The 20919-nt window shown below is 51.6% G+C and overlaps 1 protein-coding gene across 2 annotated transcripts in view; it reads left to right on the top strand.

Moving 5' to 3' along the window:
* Positions 1–2817: 2817 nt before the first annotated feature.
* The window catches only part of EDA (ectodysplasin A), an 86346-nt gene continuing 68244 nt past the window's right edge, over positions 2818–20919 (top strand). For both annotated transcript variants that reach the window (XM_076347103.1, XM_076347102.1), the window contains exon 1: positions 2818–3172. In XM_076347103.1, the coding sequence (XP_076203218.1) occupies positions 2879–3172 (294 nt within the window). In that variant the 5' untranslated portion in view covers positions 2818–2878. The remainder of the gene's footprint in view (positions 3173–20919) is intronic.

Genomic DNA, 20919 nt, shown 5'->3' with positions numbered 1-20919 from the left:
GACCACCCAACTCTCCAAGTCCAGCCCTGACAGCCCTGCAGCAGAAGGTGCCTCCAGGTCGGCTCACAGGGCACGTCCCCGGGCATCACGGGGCACGCAAGACCTTCCCGCGGCACGTCTAGCGCAGGGCCAAGAGCCACGGCTCTAATGTCCCAGGGGAGCTTCGCTGGCATCCGTCAGCCAGAACTCCCGAGCCTAGGGGGATTTGCTGGGTGATAGTCCTTGGTGCGGCTGCCCTTCCTGTAGATCTGACAGTAATGATAACATTCCCTCTCAGTGCTTGCTTCCCCAGCACTTGATCTGCTCTGCAATATCTGATCCTTTAAACCAGCTGGAAGCGCTCCTCAGCAGTGCCACCTAGCCACTCCTGCCTCACCCTCTGCAGCCTCAGCCGCTCCTTCTTGCTCGCGTTAAGACCTTTGCACTCTTTTTTTATTCTTTCACATTGTATCCTACTTTCTTCTGGCCACCTCTCCAATTTGTTAAGATGATTTCTAACGCTGTATTCAAACTTCCTTGCAGCCTGTGTCACGTAGGCATCGTACAGAAACTTATTCACCTCGCTCTCTATTTCATCATCGAGTAAAAACACCGATTGGTAATAGAACCAGCAAAGACTTTGGCAGAGCTCCTTTTGATATGTTGCTTCCTTGACTGGTAACTATCGATAAACTGCTCCCTGGGGCGCAAATGCTCGTTTAAGGAGTCTCCCCTGCTCAGCCGCAGGTTCCTGCCTTCCTCCCGCATCTGCTCTTGCAAGCCCCAGGGGCTGGTGGGCCTTACAGTGACCCAGACGAGGGAACCGCGCAGCGGCAGGAATGTCAAGGCATCGTGGAAAGCAAGATAAAGCAGTTGCCAGCTTTGCCGTGCCTGGTCACCGAGGAGGTCGGTTTGGCCTGACAAGGTCACCCTCAACAAATCCCCGTTAGCTGCCCTCCTTTCCATCTCACCCTCCGGGTGCTAACAAACACCTTGATCATTTGCAATGTTTTAGGGATATTTAGTCAAGCTGCGTGACCTCTATAATAATTTCTCAACATTTTATTCATCCTCACCCAGTCTTTTAAGCTCTGCCTGACCCCACGAACCCCTAGTGATAACCCCTACTGATTTGGCTAAAACATCATCTTCATTAGGCCCAGCTATTTGCAAAAATCCTAATGTTTCTCTCTCTACTCCATCTTCCCTTCTCTAGTCTTACCCGTTGCTGGTGTTAGCAGTTGCCTGACTGAAACTTGATTTTTTTTTTTTTTTTTTAGATATAATTTCCCGCTAAAATAGTCCCAACCCCTCCGTTCGCTTCTATTTCAGCTGTACGTGTTCCTCCTTGCTGAGAAGAACCACCTGGTTTTTCTCTCCTTGTTTACTGACACACTTGTTGATGCTTCCTTATCTCCCACGCCGCTTGCTGTCTCTCCTGGCACTCCCGCGCGGTCAGAGCCTTGCTCCTTCCAGCTCCGTCCCCAGACGCTCACGCTGTTCTGTTACACTCGGTACTGGGGACTGATTTGTACTTTCTGTGCATGTTCCTTTATTGTGTTCGAGATGACCAAGCTGATCTCATGCTATTCTTTCTATCTCGCTTCTGCATTGGGATGGGCTGCAGATGTGCCATTACTCTAATTCCAATAAGGAACCGGCAGCTCCCTGGATGTCTTCCCCCAGCCCTTGTTTTCTGAGGGATATATACCCAAACTCACGATCTATTCAAGCCTGCTTTCTTGAAGTTCACAGTCTTCCCTCCCAAAACCCGCACTTCTTCCTGGTTAACTTTTGCCCAAGCTGCTTTCCACCTTCCATTTGTTTCTAGCAGTCAGAATCAAACCTTAGAAAAGCTGGAGAAGGCAACTATTGACGCCCCAAAACATTCAAAAAACCTGCTGAGCGCCCGCTGCTTGGCTGCGTTCACCTTCCACGCGGTGCCTACAGAACGAAAGTCTGCCTGCCGAGCCCCGGGCTTCGGGTGTCTTTGTTACCCGCTCTCAAAAACCCTCCTCTGATTTCTCACTGCAGAGAATCCTCCACACATGCAGCTGCCTGGCAGCGACACTGGTTTTGAGAGACTGTTTGCCTAACGCGACCACACTCCCAGGTGCTCACAGTCCCCAGGGGGCTGCAGCAGACCGCCCTTCGTAGGAGACGAGCTCTCGGTTTCCACCCTTGTCTAGCCCGCTTCCAACGCCGGTGATGTATGTAACCTGTGCCGAGCAACCGCCCAGCCCGTTATTTTCAGCTTCAGCCGGTAACTCTTTGCTCCGCTCGCTTGAAGAAAAGAACAAAGACGATGCTGGAAGGCCCGGGCGCGCTGGGCCAGACCAGAGGCACGGCCAACCCACCGGGCGCTTGCCGCAGGCTGGCAGGGGATGCCGCGGGTGGGAGACGCGGCGTACGAGCCAGGGGCTACGCCCGGGCCTTTCACACCCCTCGGTGGGCTCTGCTCCCGCACACGCGTCCCACCCCCTGGGAGCGACGCCTCGTGCCGAGAAACCGCATCTTCGCCCGGCAGCGTGTAACGCCGTTACAAAATCAAGGCTGCCCGGAGGAGCGGCGGCGGCCACGACGTCCCTCTGCCGCATCTGCGGGCATCCATCCCTCCGGCCCCGGCCCCGGCCCCGGCCCCGGCCCCGCCGCCCTCCTCCTCCTGCGGGGCCGGGGCCGGGGCTGCGGCCGGGCCCGCCCGTAGCCGGCCTGCCCGCACCGGGGCGGGGCTCCGGCGCGGTTTGGCCCCGCCCCGGCCCCGCCCCGCCCCGCGCGGAGCCCCGCCCGCTGGCGGGGCGCTGGGGCGGCCCCGGCCGCGCAGCCCCGCGGCGGCACGGCGCGCCCCGGCCGAGCATGGAGCAGTAGCGGTTCGGCGCCTCGCCGCTCCGTACCGCCGGCCATGGGTGCGGAGCGCAGGGGGGAGGCGGCGGCGGCGGCGGCGCCCCGCGGTGGCTGCGCCTGCGGCGGCGGCGGAGGCGGCAGCTGGCGGCTCTTCCTCGGCTTCTTCGCGCTGTCGCTGGCGCTGCACGTCCTGACGCTGGGCTGCTACCTGGAGCTGCGCTCCGAGCTCCGCCGCGACCGCGGCCCGCAGCCCGCCGCCCCGCCGCGGCGGGACGGGACGGCGGCAGCGCCGGGCTCCCCGGCCGCCGGCCGCCCGCAGCGGCCCGCCGAGGGCGCGGAGCGGCGCCAGCAGGTGGGTGCCGGGCGGGGGGCGGGCGGGCGGGGGGGGTCGCGGCCGGGCGGGACCGCACTTGTCGCGGAGCCCCGCGCCCGCCCGCGTCCCCGCCCGGGGGACCCCGGCGGTGTTGGCTCCATCCCTCCGCCCGCGGATGCGGTTTCGGGCAGTCCCACTCCCGTAGGCGCTTCTAAAAAAAAACCACCCTCGCTTGTGTTTATTTAGAAAAAGCGGGGGGGGAAGCCCCGAAATCCCGCTGGCGGGAGTTAAATTTGGAAAGAACTTGTTTTCCTCTGCCTTGGCTGGAAGGTGTGAAGGGGGAGCCGGTGCTCCGGGGGGTCTCCGAGGGGCTGCCGAGGGCCGCCTGCGCTCCACCTGCTGCCCGCCGCTTTCCTGTCGCTCCGTCGTGACAGCCCCGAGGTGTCGGCTCCGCTCCCGACAGCCTGGCCTCGCCGGCGGGGGGGGGGGGGAGCGCGGTGCTTCTGCCCGCGGGAGGAGGCGGCCGAAGGCGGCCCCGGGCGCTCGTCAGCCGCCGGCGGGGGTCTGCGCCCCGGGCGGGCGATGCCGCGGCTGAAGAGCTCCGCACAGCTCAGCTTGAAACCCGCCGCTCCCGCCCGCCTCGCTTTAACGGTGGAAATCCTGTTCCCTGCGCACCCCGCGCTTGCCTCTCTCCTCCTGGGGTGGTTTTGATTATTTGAATCCCCCCCACCCCCCCGCCCCGCAACCAAGACGCATCAGCCTTTTCGGTGATGGCTCGGCAGGACAGGTTGGCTTCTGCCTCCGCTTTTCCTCGCTGGTGTATCGAGCCCCTGGGAGCGGTGGTGCCCAGAGGGGCTCGCCAGTCCCGCCAGCCTCTGGGAGAGCAGGAGCAGAGCTGGGGCCTCCGCTCGCAAACTTAGCTCATTTTTTCCAGGCACGAAACCTCGCTGCGAGCAGGATAAGCTGGAGGGAAGGAGTTTCCTCCCCGTCGAGCCTCGCGAGCGGCCGGCCCGCTCCCCAAAGGTGCCGGGTGGCTTTGCCGGGGCGTCCTGGGGGTTGGGGGGAGCGGAGATGCAAAGCCCTGCCGCGGCACCCCAGCAGTCGTTGCCTTGCTGGTTATCAATGGCAGGGGGGGGACAGGACAAAAATAGCTTTGATAAAGCTGCGAGTTTGGAAACTCTTCCTCCGACTTGGCAGCGGGCAGCCGTTCCGCTGCGCTGGCCTCGGCTGCTCCCGGAAAAGCCAGGCTCACGCCTTCCAGTGGGTATTTGGATTCTGCAGCTTCCGATAATAAAATCTAAGTAAGCGTTGAACCGGAGAGAACCTGTGCTATCTGGTCATCGCTTTCCCTCCCCCCCCCCCCCTTCGGTGCTTAAGCAGTGTCAACATAAAGTGAGTCGGAGAGGCTTGATGTCGTGTTTGAATTCTTGGGTTGTCTTGTAATAGCATGCGGCTGAAGTTCCTTTCGTGTTATCGTGCTGGATCTGTTTAGTCTTTAGAGCTCTTCTTTCCAGTGAATGTATAATGAAATACCAGGGTAAATAGTTGAGGCGTTCATAAATTACAGCGTTAGATAATTTGTCTCTGGATGTGTACGAAGATCCAAGCGTCGCTCGCTACAGCTGACATACTCCAGATAAGGTAATGCTAATTATTTATTTCTTTATTTTACATCTGGCCTGTCGGGCGTAAGATGAAAAATTCTTTCGGACATATTGAAGCAGTCGGTTGTGAGAGAAAGTTTCCTTGTAGTAAGGGCATGCGAAACGCTGAGCTTAACGGGCAGCGTACAGCTTGCAGCCTAACTGCTGGCACCGAAAACGCTGTGTTTGGAAACTGGTGCTGTGACAACGTGTAATTAATATTATTTGTAGTAGTGCTGCTCTCCTGTTTCTCACTGCCTTTTCTGCCTTACCATTCGCTTGAGTCTATGTGCAGCTAAAAACAGTCACCTTCTGCGTCTCGGGGTGCTGTGAATATATCCCTTCTGTCATTAAAGCAATGAAATGAGGTATTTGCAAACAGCTTTATTTAAAAAGTTAATATCAGCAATGTTAAAACCTTCAGGGTGTGTATGGGGTCCCTAGCTGCTTTCCCAACCCGTAGCAGCCAAGCTGCGCTGCTGGTAAATCCAAAGTGCGGTCCCATGCACATGTATCGGGAGACAGACGCTTACGTAAATTAAGCAGAAATTACTAAATAATTATTTCAAGACATCTGATCAATGGCATTTCTCTCCCAGGGACCTGCGAGGGAGCAGTCAGCGTCGGGGTGCGTTGGGGGGGGGGATCCAGCATCCCAACCAACGCGGTGCTGTGAGCCCTCGAACAGTCCTTTTGCTGTGTTTAGCTATGCGAAGTATTTTCAGTAAAGAGGCCGAGTAATTACTGCACGTATTGTGATTGTACGAGCTGATTTAAAACCAAAAAATATTCCCCTCCCTGACCCTTTCTTCTTCCCTCCCCCCCCCCCCCCCCACCTTCCTGACCCGAGGCAGGAGGGAGAGGAGCGGGGGGAAGGACGGGGAGCGATGGTCAGCACCGAGATTTTGGCAGAAATCTCGCCTGGCCACGTGCCAGAAATGACCTCATGACAGGAGTGAGATTTGGCAGCTCGATAACGCCCCGCTTCCCTATCTTACAGGGTATTCAAATATGTAACTCATTTAAGATACAAGGGCAATTTTTCATGGCAAAGGTTGAGGCATTGTAGTTCACATCTTTGTCCCAGAAGCTGCGGGGTGTTGCATCACCGGTTTGGCTTCGAGATGAAAAGTTTCTTAACGCTGCTTTAATTCATCGACTCTTCGATTGCTGTCCCCCTGAGATGCGATAGTGGATTTGGGGAGTGGTGGTACATTCAGCCTTGACTGATGTTATAAAATCTAAATAATCCCCTCAGATGGATGTGCTGTGGAATACAAAAGTGATTCTGTCAGTGTGTTCGTTAGCGTTTGGCAGGCGCTTCGCTAATGGCTCCGCTCGCAGAGAACAGGCAGCAGCGTGCTATGTGTTGCTCATTAAAATATTTTATGCCTAAACTAGATAGTGTTTTGTTGTCAAAAAAATCATCCCTGCAATATTTGAGCCTCGCAGAGCATCGTTTCCGTGCTTTTTCTCCAAGTGAGTCCGTGTCCTGCCACATTTCTGCAAAAACTTTTTCACAAACGCCGGGCGAAGTGCGTGCCCTTGTGAGTGTCCCGAGACAGGCTTAAAGGTTGCCAAAGTCTGCCTCTTGGAATAAGATCAAATATCCATCAGATACGTCAGATCAAGCTAACGGTGGAGGCGCTTGTGGCTGGCCGGGGGGGCTGTCTGCTTGTCGTGGCCGGGGGCGGCTGCCGAGTCATCTGAAAAAATGCGCTGAGCAGGAATTTGGTTACCAGCATTTGCCTTCATCAATGCCAAAGGCGTTGTTCTTGTAGGTCTCTACCCCTTGCCCTTTTAACGGGGGACGTACCCGCTTTCGAGTAGCACTTACATCGGCATTCCTGACAATACCACTGCTTTCCTGCCGGTATCTGTAATTCCACCAAAGCAACACACATAAACTCCCTAATTGTTCGTTTACTTGTTTTTCTTCCCTTTCCCACCCGTGTCCCTCCATCTCCTGAAGCAGCAGTCGGGGCCCTCCTGTTCCCGCAGTTGTTAGGCGGTACACGACCCCGTTAATTTATATGTGTCTTCTGAAAGCCTGCTTGCTCGTTTGATAAGGAAATTACAGGAATAAAGCTTTAGAGGCGAAGTAGTATTTTGCTTGTAGTCGTGGATAAAGAAATATAGCGCGAGTGTGCAACTCAGTCTATGCACGCTGCTTTTTCTTAGGTTTAGTAAAAATGAATAACTGGCTTTACTTGAGGGGGAGGTAGGAAGAGATTTAGGGAGTAACACATAGTTTTGCTCTGTTTCTGGTCGGGATGCTGTGGCAGAGTAATTCTTGGTGAATTTTCGGGGCGGTTTCACCCGGAGAAGGGTTGTGGCATGTTGACCTCTGTAACTGGCCGTGGGAAAGGGCCGTTGATTGTAGAGGACAGACGGACATCGCGTTGTCTTTGACACTTAGCCTGTTGTCCACTCTCTGCCGCCGAAGGGTCGTAACCGAAAATAGGGAATTGTGGTCAGGTACTTGCTGCCGTCTGTTCTCAAAATAATTGTACGGTGTTTCTCAAAATAACTTTGTCCGTCTAGTGTAAGTAGCTCTATACTGAAACGGAGTTTTGAAGGTCGGTCGGAACATCGAGGCAAGACTTACCTAGTGCAAAAGCCGAAGGGTATTAATGCTCAGCCATGAGGCTGCCTCGCTAATGTGAAATTGCAATTATTTTGCCCTTTCTTCTCAATTCCAGCTCCGGAGTAAAAGGCAGCATTCAGGTGCGATTTGCACAACACGCTGTCAAAGGGTCTAAAAGGCATTAGAGCTGCTCCAGAGACTTCTCCCTCCCCGAGCATACCTCGAGCTCATCCGTGCACGTTCATCCCCGTGTCTGGTTCCTGCATCCCGAGCCGGGGGGCTGCACCGGCGCGTGATGGATCAGGGAAGAGCTGAGACTCGACAGCGCGCCGAAAGCTTTGAGCACAGTGTCTTGTTGGAAACGCTTCTCCAGCATTAGCCTCCTCCGAAAGCAGCCTCCCTGCGGGGCACAAACCTTTAAATACCTGTTCAGGGCTCGCGCTTTGGGATTTCATGACTTCTGATCTCGGGTTATGGAAACCCTGGGTCTGTGCGGGTGGGCCGTGGAGCAGAAGGAAGATGGTGTTTTGGGATGCGTTTCATGGTGGGTTTTCCCTCGAATTACACTTGGCGGTCTTGGTTGTAGCTGAAAGAAGCTCTTACAGGGCAATAAAGGGAGACCGCAGTGCGCTATCTGGCTAATAACACATCGGGACTCTGGTAACCTTCACTCACGTCCCTCGACAGAGAGGGTGACATTCCTGAGGCTGCGTGAGGTTTGGGGTCTGTGCCGGGGAGAGGAGGCTGCAGCGGGATTGCCTGATATCAAATAGAAAACATGTTTCTGCTACTATGCCTGTGAATATTCTGTGCAAAATCTGGCACGAATCCGTAACGCCTTCTTTTAAAAAGAAAATGGTACAGCGTCAGGAGAATGGCAGTGACTGCCAGGTATGCTGCATTAATTGGAAAATTAAGTACGGCGTGAGCTTTGCCTGGAGGGTTTGAGGTGTTTCGTGCGTGTGCCGTAGGTTTGACTCCCGGCGTGCGGAGGAACCGTCTCCGCTGGCCCCGTGGGAGCTGCCCGGTTGGTGCACTGCTGGGGGCCCTGCTGCTGAGACCGCGCTGCTTCAGGCACCTTCTGCTTATTTATATATTTATTTATACCTTATTTATACCTTCTGCTTATTATAAATCATACAGAGATTTATGATGCCGCTTGGGTGCGTTTTGTTCTGCCTCGTTACACCGAGCAGGTGAGACGGCCACCATGTCGTATGCGGTGGGATGTCACCACTGCCGAGGTGTTCAGCTGCGAGGGCTGGAGCTCAGGAATTCCCCTTTGGAAAGGGGGAAACTGTCGGCGAGAAAAAAAAAAAAATAGCTGCTGCTCTGGGGTCTCCAAGCGCAGGGCGGCTGTGGGCATGTCTCGCCGGGGAAACCCTCAAAGTGCTGGGGATGCTGGCGAGGATAGTGAACAGGTAAAAAAAGAAAAATCCCACGTCTAGGAGGGAAGAAGCAGCTGGAAAATAGGAAATATATTTTGCAACTGCTGTCTCGAAGCTCGTGTCAACACAAGGTGGGTTATCAGCCTGTGGCAGCGCCCGGGGAGAGCACAGGCAGCCCTGCTGCGTGGCCGGTGAGTGCTACCCTGTGTGCTCGGGTGCTCCTGAATGAAGCTGGGGGGGGGGACACGACACACACGACTGATTTTTGGGAAATAACTGTGGGAGTGCAAAAGGAAAGAGCAATTTTTCCAGCCAAGAGCAGAGGGAAAGCAGAGGGGGGACAAGTATGTAATTAATTTGGCAATGTGCAGGAAGGAGAGGAGGACGGGCCTCAGCTCACGGAGGAATGTGGGGATGCTGATATCTTGTCAGAAACAGAAAAGTGTGAATAACAGAGAATAATGGAGGAATAACGCATCGGGGCAGGGTCGGCCCCGGCATCCTGCCTGCGCCGGGAGGAGCGGATGCGGATGGAAGAGCATAGCGGTACGCACAGAGTGTGTGCGATACAGAATTAATGGAGCAAGCGAGCGGCCGAAGGAGCGAGCGACCAAGCGTGCAGCCGAACAGAGCACCCGTTGCTTTAGCTGCTGTCCCGAGGAGGCTGGCGGCAGCGGTGGTGGGACGGCGTGTGCATGGAGCACTGTGCTTCCTTCCCCTCCGGGCTGTTGCGGGCTCTGCCCCGTCTTCCCATTCCGGAGCTGAGCTTGCAGGTGTATTTTCTTTATTTTTATTTTCTGCTCATTCCGTGAAGGATAAATACTGCAACTTTGTGCAAGGACTCGGGACTCTTTATCAGCATTTATTGAATTCCGCGATGGAGAAGGTTGTTGTTGCCAAAGTAAGCGTTTGACCGACACGTGACCAAAGTTGCAGGGTTTTTCCACAATTTTTAGATGAGTTAACTGGCAAACACTCAAACCTGTGTTTTTAAGAACACTCAGTGGCATTCCAAAGTTATCTTTCACTTAACCTCATAGTACATAGTGCTTTATCAAAACAGTATTATTCTAACCTTTTAACATTATATTTCTTACCGCATAATACTATAAATCTTCTCTGCTCTTCCATACACATGTAGTATCTTGTAATGCTAATTAAACTGCACACTATCCTAATTTTGCTCTCATACTAATCCAATATATTTTTCTTGACTGGAAGCCAAACCCTGAGAGCTTCAGAGCATGTGAAGCTCTCATTCCAGTCTTATTATATGTTAATGACTTTATATTTTAATATCTTTCAACACTTTAAGAGGATGTTATTTTTAGAGGTGTCTGGCTGCGGAAGGTAACCCGTATGTGAGAGGCTGAGGGTTTTTTGTGAATGTAAAGCACTAAGTAAACTGTGCAATGAGTAAGTGGTAAGTGTGTCTCTGAAGATGTGTTATCTGTCAGAATTCATCGTGCACAAGTACAAAATTACAGCGAGATTTGGATGCAATTTTAACATAGTTAACGGTCTTTATAGGAGAGGAAAATAAAACTCTTGCCTAGACTTTTACATGTTGCAGTTGTAAGTGCTCTCTTGTTAAACTCTTGGGGAAACGCACTGTTTTTGTATGCTAATGGTGCTGATGCCAGTTGGGCCTGAATGCTACTATAACAGAAATAATTACTCACAGATGGGTGGATATTAAAATGAGCTCTTTCCATAAGCCCAAATAAAATTCTGTTGTAAGTGCAAAGTACTAAATATGCAAGATTGTATTGATGAAATGCCAGGGCTATAATGTGTTCCAAATGGCAAGTGCCAGCATCCTCCTGCTGAAGCTGCAGCTTGTCGTTCTCCAGTCTATCTGCACTTCCTCAGAAATGGCTCTCGCAGCAGGAGAAACAGAACAGCAACTTGGAATGATATGTAAATCTGCAAGCGATTTAGCCCTGCGTGCTGTGCCTCCTGTCTGCGCATGGTAAGGAGGAATAATACTGTGCAAAGCTGAACCCCTGCCTCCAGCGCTTTCTTCTTGGGTGGATTAATTCAGGAGACCTAAATGTGTTGTGAAAACTATGGGACCTGTTCAGGAGGCACGCCAGCGGCAAGCAGCGTGTTGCATGGCTTTGCAGCTGTGGGCATTGCGTGGCGTGATACTGTGGTGGGCGTTGCATGGCATGGTGTGGTATTGCATGGCTTTGCAGCCGCGGGCGTAGCGTGGCGTGGGGTTGCATTGCATGGCTTTGCAGCCGCGGGCGTTGCATGGTGTGGGGTCGCATTGCATGGCTTTGCAGCCGCGGGCGTTGCATGGCGTGGGGTTGCATTGCATGGCTTTGCAGCCGCGGGCGTTGCATGGCGTGGGGTTGCATTGCATGGCTTTGCAGCCGCGGGCGTAGCGTGGCGTGGGGTTGCATTGCATGGCTTTGCAGCCGCGGGCGTTGCATGGTGTGGGGTCGCATTGCATGGCTTTGCAGCCGCGGGCGTTGCATGGCGTGGGGTTGCATTGCATGGCTTTGCAGCCGCGGGCGTTGCATGGCGTGGGGTTGCATTGCATGGCTTTGCAGCCGCGGGCGTTGCATGGTGTGACACTGTGGCAGGCGTTGCATGAGGTTGCATTGCATGGCTTTGCAGCAGCAGGCGTTGCATGGCACGGGGTTGCATTGCGTGGCTTTGCAGCAGTGAGTGTTAAGCAGCGCGGCGTTGCATTGCATGGCTTTGCAGCGGTGAGTGCTGCATGGCATTGTGTGGCTTTGCAGCGGCATGGCGTTGCATTGCATGGCTTTGCCATGGTGGGCATTGCTCGACGTGGTGTTGCATTGCAGGCATTGTGTGGCAAGGTGTTGTGTTGCATGGGATTGTGGTCACTTGTGCTGGTTTTGGCTGAGATAGAGTTAATTTTTTTCATAGTAGCTAGTATGGGGCTATGTTTTGCATTTGTGGTTGCGTTGCGTGGCTTTGCAGCAGCAGGGCTTGCATGGCGTGGCATTGCAGCAGGACTTCGATGCGGTGGCTGGCGAAGCTGGTAGCTGCTGGCTGGTTCCCGGTGCGGTGAGGGAGAAGAGGCCTGGGGAAGGCTCGCCCTCCCTGCCAGTCCGGCACAAAGCTGCTTGTGCTGTGGCCCAGCCACGGGCTAAATTTGGGCCAACGTAGAGCTGCCAGCCCAAATGGCAGAAGTGATGGCAAATGCGACTTGGCAACATCAGGCCCTTCTTTTCTCTGCTGTTTTTACCCCCTTTACAACAGACACAATGTCCCAGTAGCAGCCCATGAGTGACAAAGCAGGGTTAAATACCCGATCCCCTGTGGCAATGCGGGTCTGGTGCAACCCTGTCCCTCTGTGTGCAGCCTTTGTCTGGCTGCCTTTAATCCCTCCGTGCAATTCATTTTACCTCTGTGTTTTAAATCTCTCTTGAGGCACATAACAAGGTGGAAGGGGGAAGATAGCGAGAAAGTTTCTGAAGCCAGCACTCGAAGTAAAATCCACCTCGGAGCATGTAACAGCTCTATAATTGTAAATTCTATATGGGTGGAAGAGTTGGGGAGCTGCTGTGTCGGGGTTGTGGTCTCCACCGTGGCCAAGGCTGAGCCACGTCCGTGGTGGCTCCGGCTCCGTGCTCGGCCAGCACTGATGCTCCTGGTACGGCGTACGGCTTCTCTGGTTTCCCCGTGAGAGTTAAGCTGGGTGCTGCCGCTCCTGCACGCTGCTCCCTGGATATGAACCTCATCACACTTCTTAATCAACTTTTTGTTGTCTTGTCCCTCCTCCGTTTTCCATTTCTTATTTTAAAGGAGCGCAGTGTTTCCCCCCCACCCTCCGCTCCCTCGCAGCCCCCTGCCGCTGTGCCGGCCCTGGCTGGGGAGCAGGAGGTGGCCGGGTGCTCCCTTAGCAAGAGACCCTCTGTCATCAGTGCTGCCCCCAGGGATAAGACTTGCACGTAGAAATGCTATCCCTTGTCTCTTGGTTTTTCAGTTGTTTTATTCAATGTTCTGCACCTCCGTTGCAGTCAACATTTCTCTATAGGTCTGCATGGGGGGGGGGGGGGGGGTTCTGTGTTAAAAAAATAAAAAGAAAATGCTAAGTGCTTCCAACAGGAGAAGAGATGAGACCAACACTCTTGATGGTAGGTCCCGTGCTGGAGCAAGAAAATGGGTATTTAGGCTGTGTTGGCTGCAGACGCTCATCTGCCCCAGCTCCTGCTCCCTCCAGGGGCAGCCCCGGTGAGGAAGGGGCTGCTTAGGGAAGATAAAATAACGTCACGCACCCAGATACGCAGCAAATACCTGACTAACTAGGGGCGAGAAGACGTAAGTGCAGGGTACCTCGTCCAGCAGAAAAAAAAAAACAACAAAAACCCTTTGGCTTCTTCCTTTTATTTTCTCATCCGTGAAGCGGCAGCGGCTTTTCCCGGGTTTCCCAGGGAAGCGTGGGGCTGCGGACACTGCGTGGGGCAGGTGCTAATGGCCTAAACAGACTTCGGGTGAGCCTTCCAGTCTTCTCTGTGTGCTGGGCTCAGTGAAATTAATCCAGGAAATAATTTTGGAGCAATTATTTCCTTTAACCTTGCAAATAAGTTGCTGAGCTACTGCTAACCTTAACCAGCACTTTTTTTAATTTCCCCATGGGATAGGAAAATAGGATAAATAATTTCAAGCTGATAGCTGGCACTGTTGCTAACCTGCTGTGACACTGAGAGCACTAAACAGTTCGGACTCAAAAATGAGGTTTTTCTTTTTCTTTTTTACTGCAATTGCGGGGTGCTGCCGTTCTGCCTGTCTGTGTTTCACCCGGATTCTCATCAGGCATTGAGAAACCTGGGGCTGCAGGAGTTAGGAGGGGTGGCGTTTCTGCCTGGAAAGCTTTAATTCTCATGCTTTCCCATAAAACATAGCCTATGGCGGAAAAATCAGATCAAAATAGGGATTGCTGGACGTGCAGCTGATGAGGTGTATCTAGAGAGCTGGATGAAAACGCGTAAAGAAAATACTTGGGTTTTAACTGCAGCTGTTACTATCTTTTTAGTGATAATGAACTAAATTAGTACACTTGCTGCCTTTGAGCTATGGATAGGCTTGTTGGCGCTTGCGGAGTTTGCGGTGTTACCTCTTGCTGGGAAGCCGGGTGATCCTGTCTGAGGGTCCCGCTCGCCGGGGCGAGGGGAAGCCCTGCTCGCCGGCTCCCACCAGGAGCTGAATTACCTCTCTGTGTCATCGGGAGTAAATTGTGGGAGATTTTCTCTTTTGAAGATCCAAAGGAGACCTTTTCTATCTGTGGGGGAAGGTAAAGTTTAAAGACGTTAATTGTCATTTTTAAAGGATTATTGTATCTTCTTTTTAGCAACATCTTTATTGCTGGCTCGGATTTTTCATCTATTTCTTCCGTTGTTGAAAGGAGTTGTTTTGCCTCGGAATATGGCTCATGCACAGATTCCCGGGCTGCGCAGGACTTGGTGTTGTTCGACAGGATGAGCTTGCCTGGAAAAAAGTGCAGCTGTTTTACTGGCGATGCTTGGCTTGAATTCCAGCTCCTCTGGCAGCGCAGCGGCGTCATCGCGCTGCTGGTCCTCTTCGGTGGCTGCTGACCCACCTTCATCCCTTCCCAAAGCCCCTTTTGTTTTGCGGGTCGTGGATCTTAATTTCGAAAGCCCAAACACGTGCGTAAACTGCACGTTAAAAGATCCGAGCTCAGATCTAGGGATCAGTGATTTTTGCAGCATTGCTGCAGTTTTCCGGGCTCTGGTGGTAGCAAAGAGCAGATAAATGGGGGGAGAAGGGGTTTTCCACACCAAGGCTCATGTGCCAGAGCTTCCAAGGCACTTCTGCAGGAAAATGTTTCTGATGTGGCAGTGATGGGCTTTAAGGCGCAGGATGCTGCTGCGCTGAAATGGGCTGGATGTGCAGAATCGCCCCAGTGAGGTTAAATCCTGCTGCTGCGATAACTGCTAGGAAAAAATTGAGATACCCAAGCTTTTTTAAAGCAAGGGATGGGCATCCCGGGGCGTCCCTGAGCAGGGGCTGTTGGTGAACCACCTGCCTGAGGAGAGCAGAGCACCCCGGGGACTCGCTGTCCCGGGGCTCGCTGCTGAGCAGCCGTTAGCCACAGGCACGGGGAAGGTGGCCGTGCTTTGTGAGACATGGTTAGAAGCAGGTTTGGAGACTTAAATGAACTGTATGTGAGAGCTCTTGCCTGGTTGGTAGTCACCAGCACGGTGCAGCCAGAAGCTGCGTATCTGCTGGCTGCTGCTTTAGGGGTTTTTTTTGGTTTTTCTTTTTTTCTTTTTTTTTTTTTTTTTGAAGGAGAAGAAAAACCCAGTTGGCCTGCTGCGTGGGACCGAGGAACCCCAAATCACTTTGTTCTGGTGCTGCCTCTGTTGGTGTTGAAGTATTCTTCTGGGGAAAACTTGTATCACCTGAGCACTGTCCTGGGATTGCTTGGGGCTTTGATGGGGTTTTGTTTTGTTTTTGCTTATCTCTGCTTTACTGTAAGCGTGGGAAATCCCAAGAATGCTGCTAGCAAACAGGGGAGCAAAGCTCACGGGAGGACGCAGACCTTCCCTTGTTGAAAGAAAACACACACAAAGCTCTTTCCTTCTGCATGCTTCTCTTCTAGGCTATATACATTTTCATGAATGAGTTTTCTCTCGTTTTTCTTTTCAGAAAGATTCAATAAGCCACAGCTGGGCTTTGCAGCAGGTCTTTGCTTTTACTGATGCAGTGGTAGGATTCAGACTCATTCTTCAGTAGTGGTGATGCTGAAGTCTCGGTCGAAGTAGGAAAAGGGAATGTGTGCACGAAAAGTCCTTTAACTAAAGCCTTGAGCTGAGCCTGTGGAGGCTCAGCACTAATCTTCTCGGCTGTACTTGGCCTCTGTGTCTGGTGAGACACCAGATCGATGAGAAATACCAAACTTTTTGCTCATAGGGTAGATTTCCCTTAGGAGATGGAGAGAGCCTCTGTGCTCAGTACTCATACGGATGCTGGTGTTTTTAATCCCTAGAGACCCCATATCGAATCAAGCACTGCAAAGCTCTGGGCTCTGATCGCCTGTGCGTGCCGGCGTGGGGGCTGTTTCTCATTTTGGGCTCGGCACTGGCAGCAGGCAGGGGGGGAGCCCTGTACCATCGTGCCGCTGATGCTCCGAGCCGGGAGCCGGGCTGGGCTCAATGGATGCACCCTGCTACCTTGGCATCACCCCTCGCTGCAAATATCCCCGCCGGCGGCGAAGTCACGTAGCGGGGAGCAGCAGCCGGTGCACCGCTCTGAAGAGGAAAGCAGCACGCCCCTAATAAAAGCAGGATCCGACTTCAAACAAATGTGTACTGCACAGTTGTTGTTAGCACTCTTATGTGCGGCTGCAAGGCTTGGACAATTTATAGGCGCTGCATCAAGCGCCTTAGTCGGTTCCATATGTGCTGTCTTCGTGCGCTGGCTGGTATGAAGTGGTAGGATGAGCTCTCGGAAGTTGAGGTCTTCAAGTGTTAATACAAAGCGTTGCTCCTGCAGGCTCAGCTCTGCCGATCCAGGCGTCTGGCGCACATTTCTAACAACAGGCTGCATTTGCCAAAGAAAATTACACTAGATACAGCAAATTGCTGTCAACTCTTTCCTCCCTAGTCTGCCAGTCTGCTTTTCTCTTGCTTTTCAGAATAATCAGGCTATTTGGAAGTGATGCAGAAGTTAGGGTGTCTCGGTGCCTAGTGATGCTTCCCCTCACTCAGTAAAGCCCCGTCCCCTTCCCTCTGTCCTCACAGCCCCCTCTAGCCGGCGAAAGCCCACGCTAGGGCCGTTGGGTCCCTCTGCAAACCCACTGGGGAGGTGAGGGCTGAGGGTCACGCTGAGCTGAGAAAAACCTGAGGACTTCTCCTCTGGTACTTAAATACTGGACCAAAGTATTTGGGCAGGGACTTTGGCTGAAATATTAACTAGCTCATTCCTGTTTAATGAAAACTTTTGGGCTTCTGAGCCCAGTTGCACGCAAGTGGCTGCAGTTGGGCTCAGAAGAAGACCTCCAGAGACCCCCGGACTGGTGTCCCCCCACCTCGTGGACCATGAGCTTCTCTGCTGTTGGTCCCTCCTGACTCCAAACCATTTCTTCTTCCCACGTCTGAAGATGCTGGAAAACCAGTTTTATAAATGGTAATTCTGATAACGATAGTCGATGGGGGTGGTTGGAGAAGTTAAACTTTCCATCAGGTCCCAGTGCGGGTCCTGTGTGGCTTCAAGCTACTTGTCTGGATCTGGTACTCAAGCGGTTAAATATTCCCGCTGCTGGTGCACAAAAGCAACGCCAGGTATCTTCCAGGGGATCCAACTTTGCTATCTGAAATCTGGCAAATAGCAAAAATTTTTATGTCGTGAACAGAAATCACACCCCAAGGCTACGGCTGACAGGGAAGGTCTCACTGACATATTTACCTAGCAATTTTGTTATCGTGAAGTATGCTTTCTCAAAAAGCCCAAATCTCGAGAACAATAGCAACAAAAAACCACTGTAGGTTTTGTGAGCAGATGTAGCTTCAAGATAACAAACAATTTTTGCTCTTTGACTATTTGGCATTTAGTGGTTAATTAGAGTGAGGCCAAGTATAGTTAGATAGTTCACAAAACCAAGTTTTAAAAACACTGGAATTGAAAGCTTTTGCATTATGCTTTTTAACTTGAGCCCGTGAGGCTGTTAAAGGCAGGCAAAGCAGCGGTTTAGAAACAACTGAAAGTAAACATTTCTTTTGGACAGTAAAAGATTGAGTTTGGAAAGGGTGGGAGGGCGGAGGGGAACAGCTTGCGCAGCCCGTCCTGCAGGGACGTGTGCTGAGGGTGCTATGGGAGTGTCACCCGAAAAGCCAGCTTTCCCCCCGCCCCGGCTTTATGGCATCGCCTTGTGCTGGGACTGGAATTGGCCTTAAATGTTGCTGGGAGGCAGTGGGCCGCCGTGCCACGTGTTCGTCTGCCACCCCGTCGGTCCTGGTCCTTTTGTTTGTGTGGAGAATTAAGCAAAACTGCATTTGTAAGAAACGGGGGCACTCTGCTGCGAAAAATCAGTAGTAATAGTTCAGGTTATAAAGCGGTAACGTTAGTTCTGATCCAGCTGTTCCCCTTTCTTTCAATATTAATTTGCATGATACAAAAAGGCCCTGACATGAAGTTGGTCCAGACGATGTCTAGGATGCTCTGTTAACATTGGCTTGTATAATACCGAGTAATAAAACATTGTCTGTAAGCATGGACTTAGAGGGTTATTGTACAAAGAAGGGCATAAGAAACATGACACTCAAATTGTGATTCCTGGCAGAAACGCTTTGCAATGGGGAAATTTCAGTTTAGTTAGGGTTGCTTACATGCCTTTCTTCTAGCTGAAGGGCAAATGACGCTGTTAGCCTTAAATGTTAGTAACCGACATCTTAATGTGAAATATGCCTTACGTCTCCAAAATTGACTTGGAGTTACTGCTGTTTCAGAAATTCTTCTTTCCCAGTCTTTATTTTTGGTCTTGCCCCGTAATGGACCCAAGTTCAATGTTCATGCTAGTAAAGAGCTTGGTTGTGAAGGAAAAACACAGATTAATTGTGCTTCGGGGAAGGGTCTGACAAAGAGCAAGTGCGTACATGGGGTGAGCTGGGCAGCCCCGTGGTTCGTTTTGTCGGTTCGCCTGTGGGCTCTCGTGTCGGTACGTGTCAGGCTGACGGCTGCCTGCAATGTAACAACAGTACAAAACCCAGGGCAATTTCTTGAGGTTTTTTTTCCCTGGCTTTCAGGTTTTTTAAGGCCAATACTCTGGGTTTGAATATCTTGGACTTTTGCGGGGAAATTTTATGGTGCTTACCAGCAGTTTAGAGATTGAAGAGATTGTCCGTGTTGTAAGCGATGCCCTGTTGGTCCTGCGTCCCAGGCAGCTGCTGTTGTGGTGGCTCTTAGGTTGGTTGATATAGCTGGGCTTGGTGTGCTAATGGCTTTTACACCTTAAGACGAGTGGTTTAGGAAGAGCTGGTGTAGGAAGCTGTATTGATGTAGGTTGACTGAAAGCTAGTGAAGATCTGTTTGATAGCTTGAGTTGCAGGAAGGATGAACAGTCTTGCATAGTGCTCGATTTTAGCTTTAGGTACAATGAATTGTGCCGCTCATTTCAGAGGGAATGAATTGGTGGTTGGTTTGGGCTGAGTTTGGGCTCTTCATCTACAAAAGGCTTTTTCCAACACGATCTGCCAGGTTGGTTGTCCACGGGGAAGAGAGGTGTGTCAGTCTGTTTAGGAAGTGCCGATTGCTACGTCTGCAGAAGATCAGCAGAGTTGGGCTTCGCTGGTGAGGAGGCTTCGGTGGTGTTGGACTTTACTGCATCTTCCAGCATCTTGTTGAAGAAAGTCAAGAAGCAATGGATTGAGTATTGGGTGGGAGCGATGGCAGCGTTGCAGGTTGGGTTGTCAGCTCTACCTCCAAGACTGGAGAGAGGTCCAGCAGTGTCGTCGGGGGGGGCGTTCACCCGCTGTGGTGGCCTGAGGGGTAATTCTGAGGGGGGCTACAGTAGCCCGTGCTGAGCCTTGATGCAAACTATGGTTTTGAGACCCCTAGGCTGGTGGCTCTTATTTCTTTGAGTGAACCTCTGAGCAAAACAAGCACTTAAAGGAAAGGAAGACAAGTTGGCTTCTTGGTGGAGCTGTTAAATCTTTTGGACATTGCCTGCTTTTTCAAGCCTTGCCTACTTTTGTGGGTACACTTCTCTCTTTATCAACAGTATGGTACTACCTGCTGCGCTTCTGGCCAGCCTGGATCTGTTTTGCAGCAAGTAACTAGTATTTTGAAAGTTCTCGAACTTTGGCACGCTTCAAAATTGTTTTTGTTCAGTTGGAGGCAGCGGAGCATGTAATCTGGCGGGGTGGATATTTTTTCCAGGCAGCTCTATAAATTTTCAGTTTATTATATCAGTGAAGTATGTTGACAGCTCTGTGTACCATTCGGCGTTCAGGGCTCGTGTCTGGACTGCGCGGGCTGTGTCGCGCTGTTGATTCCCTACGCAAAATAGCTTTCAGGCCTGTAAAGCTGTCACTCAATGGGTAACGGCTACGCCGAGCGGCGGCTGGGGAGAAACGTCTCCTGCTTTAATTGTTGGATAAAAGCAAGTGAGTGCATGTGCAAATTGTATGTCTGTGGCAGGATTTCCCTTTTGCTATTCTTCTCCTGTTGTCTGCTTTCTCCGAGATCCCGATGAAATGACTTTCAGCGGGAGTCGGTATTTACCACAGTCGGCTTTTGGTTCACCCTCAGGCTATATCCACCCCCAGAAAAATCAGACTTTTTCTGTTAGTGCAGCGGGGCTTTGTAGAAATTTTTCCTTTTTTTGGCAGAAAACCCAAACCAGTTTTGCTCTGGACCAAAGGACCTGTACCTGAGATGAGCTGCAGCCTCGGGAGACGCCATGCTGGGTCTGACCGTGTCCCGCTGCTGCCGAAGGAGAGCAGGCAGCCGAGGTTTGCAGGGCCCTCGCTTTAGCTTTTGGAGCACTTCTCTGTGTTTGTAAATAGCTGCAAGGGGAATGAAACTTCTTGTTTGCAAATTTATTTATGGGGAGGTTGGGTCATGGGTCTTTGAGGAGCACAGAGGCGAGCCTTGGTTCGATCTCACACCTCTCAAGTATTACATTGATAATACCAAGCCTCAGATATTCTTAAAAAATTGCTTTAGGTTAAAATCGGATTAAGTTTTAAATTTTCATGCTACCCAGTTGGAAACATGTCACCATGTATGTTTTCCACTTTGAGGATCCCTTTGGTGAATAAAAATATTTTGCTTTTTCCCAGTCTCATGCTAAGAATGAAGACGACTATTCTCAGGTTTCTGCTATCATTGTGCAATGCTGACATTTTCAGATTGAAAAGACTTGGGTTATTTCTTACAGGATCCTAGTTTTCTTTTTTTCCCTGTGATATCTCCATAACGTAACTGTTTGCACATAAATTAAGCAGAATTCTTTGGCCGACTCTTGTGCACACCTGTGCACTCACATGTTCTGCCAATAAATCGGTGCAGTTAAATGTTGCTTCTAAAATATTAGCTGAGGAATGAATTCGGAAATCTAAAAATTATTCTTCTAAGACTTGGACTTATATGGTCATTTGTTAATTAAAGCTACATGGAAATAGGTTATTGTTTAAGCAAATGAACTGTTCTTAAAAGTAGTCTGTTGGG

The sequence above is a fragment of the Aptenodytes patagonicus genome, chromosome 9 (genome assembly GCF_965638725.1).
Source record: "Aptenodytes patagonicus chromosome 9, bAptPat1.pri.cur, whole genome shotgun sequence".
In the NCBI taxonomy this organism is placed as follows: Eukaryota; Metazoa; Chordata; class Aves; order Sphenisciformes; family Spheniscidae; genus Aptenodytes; species Aptenodytes patagonicus.
This window is presented reverse-complemented; position numbering and strand designations above follow the sequence as displayed.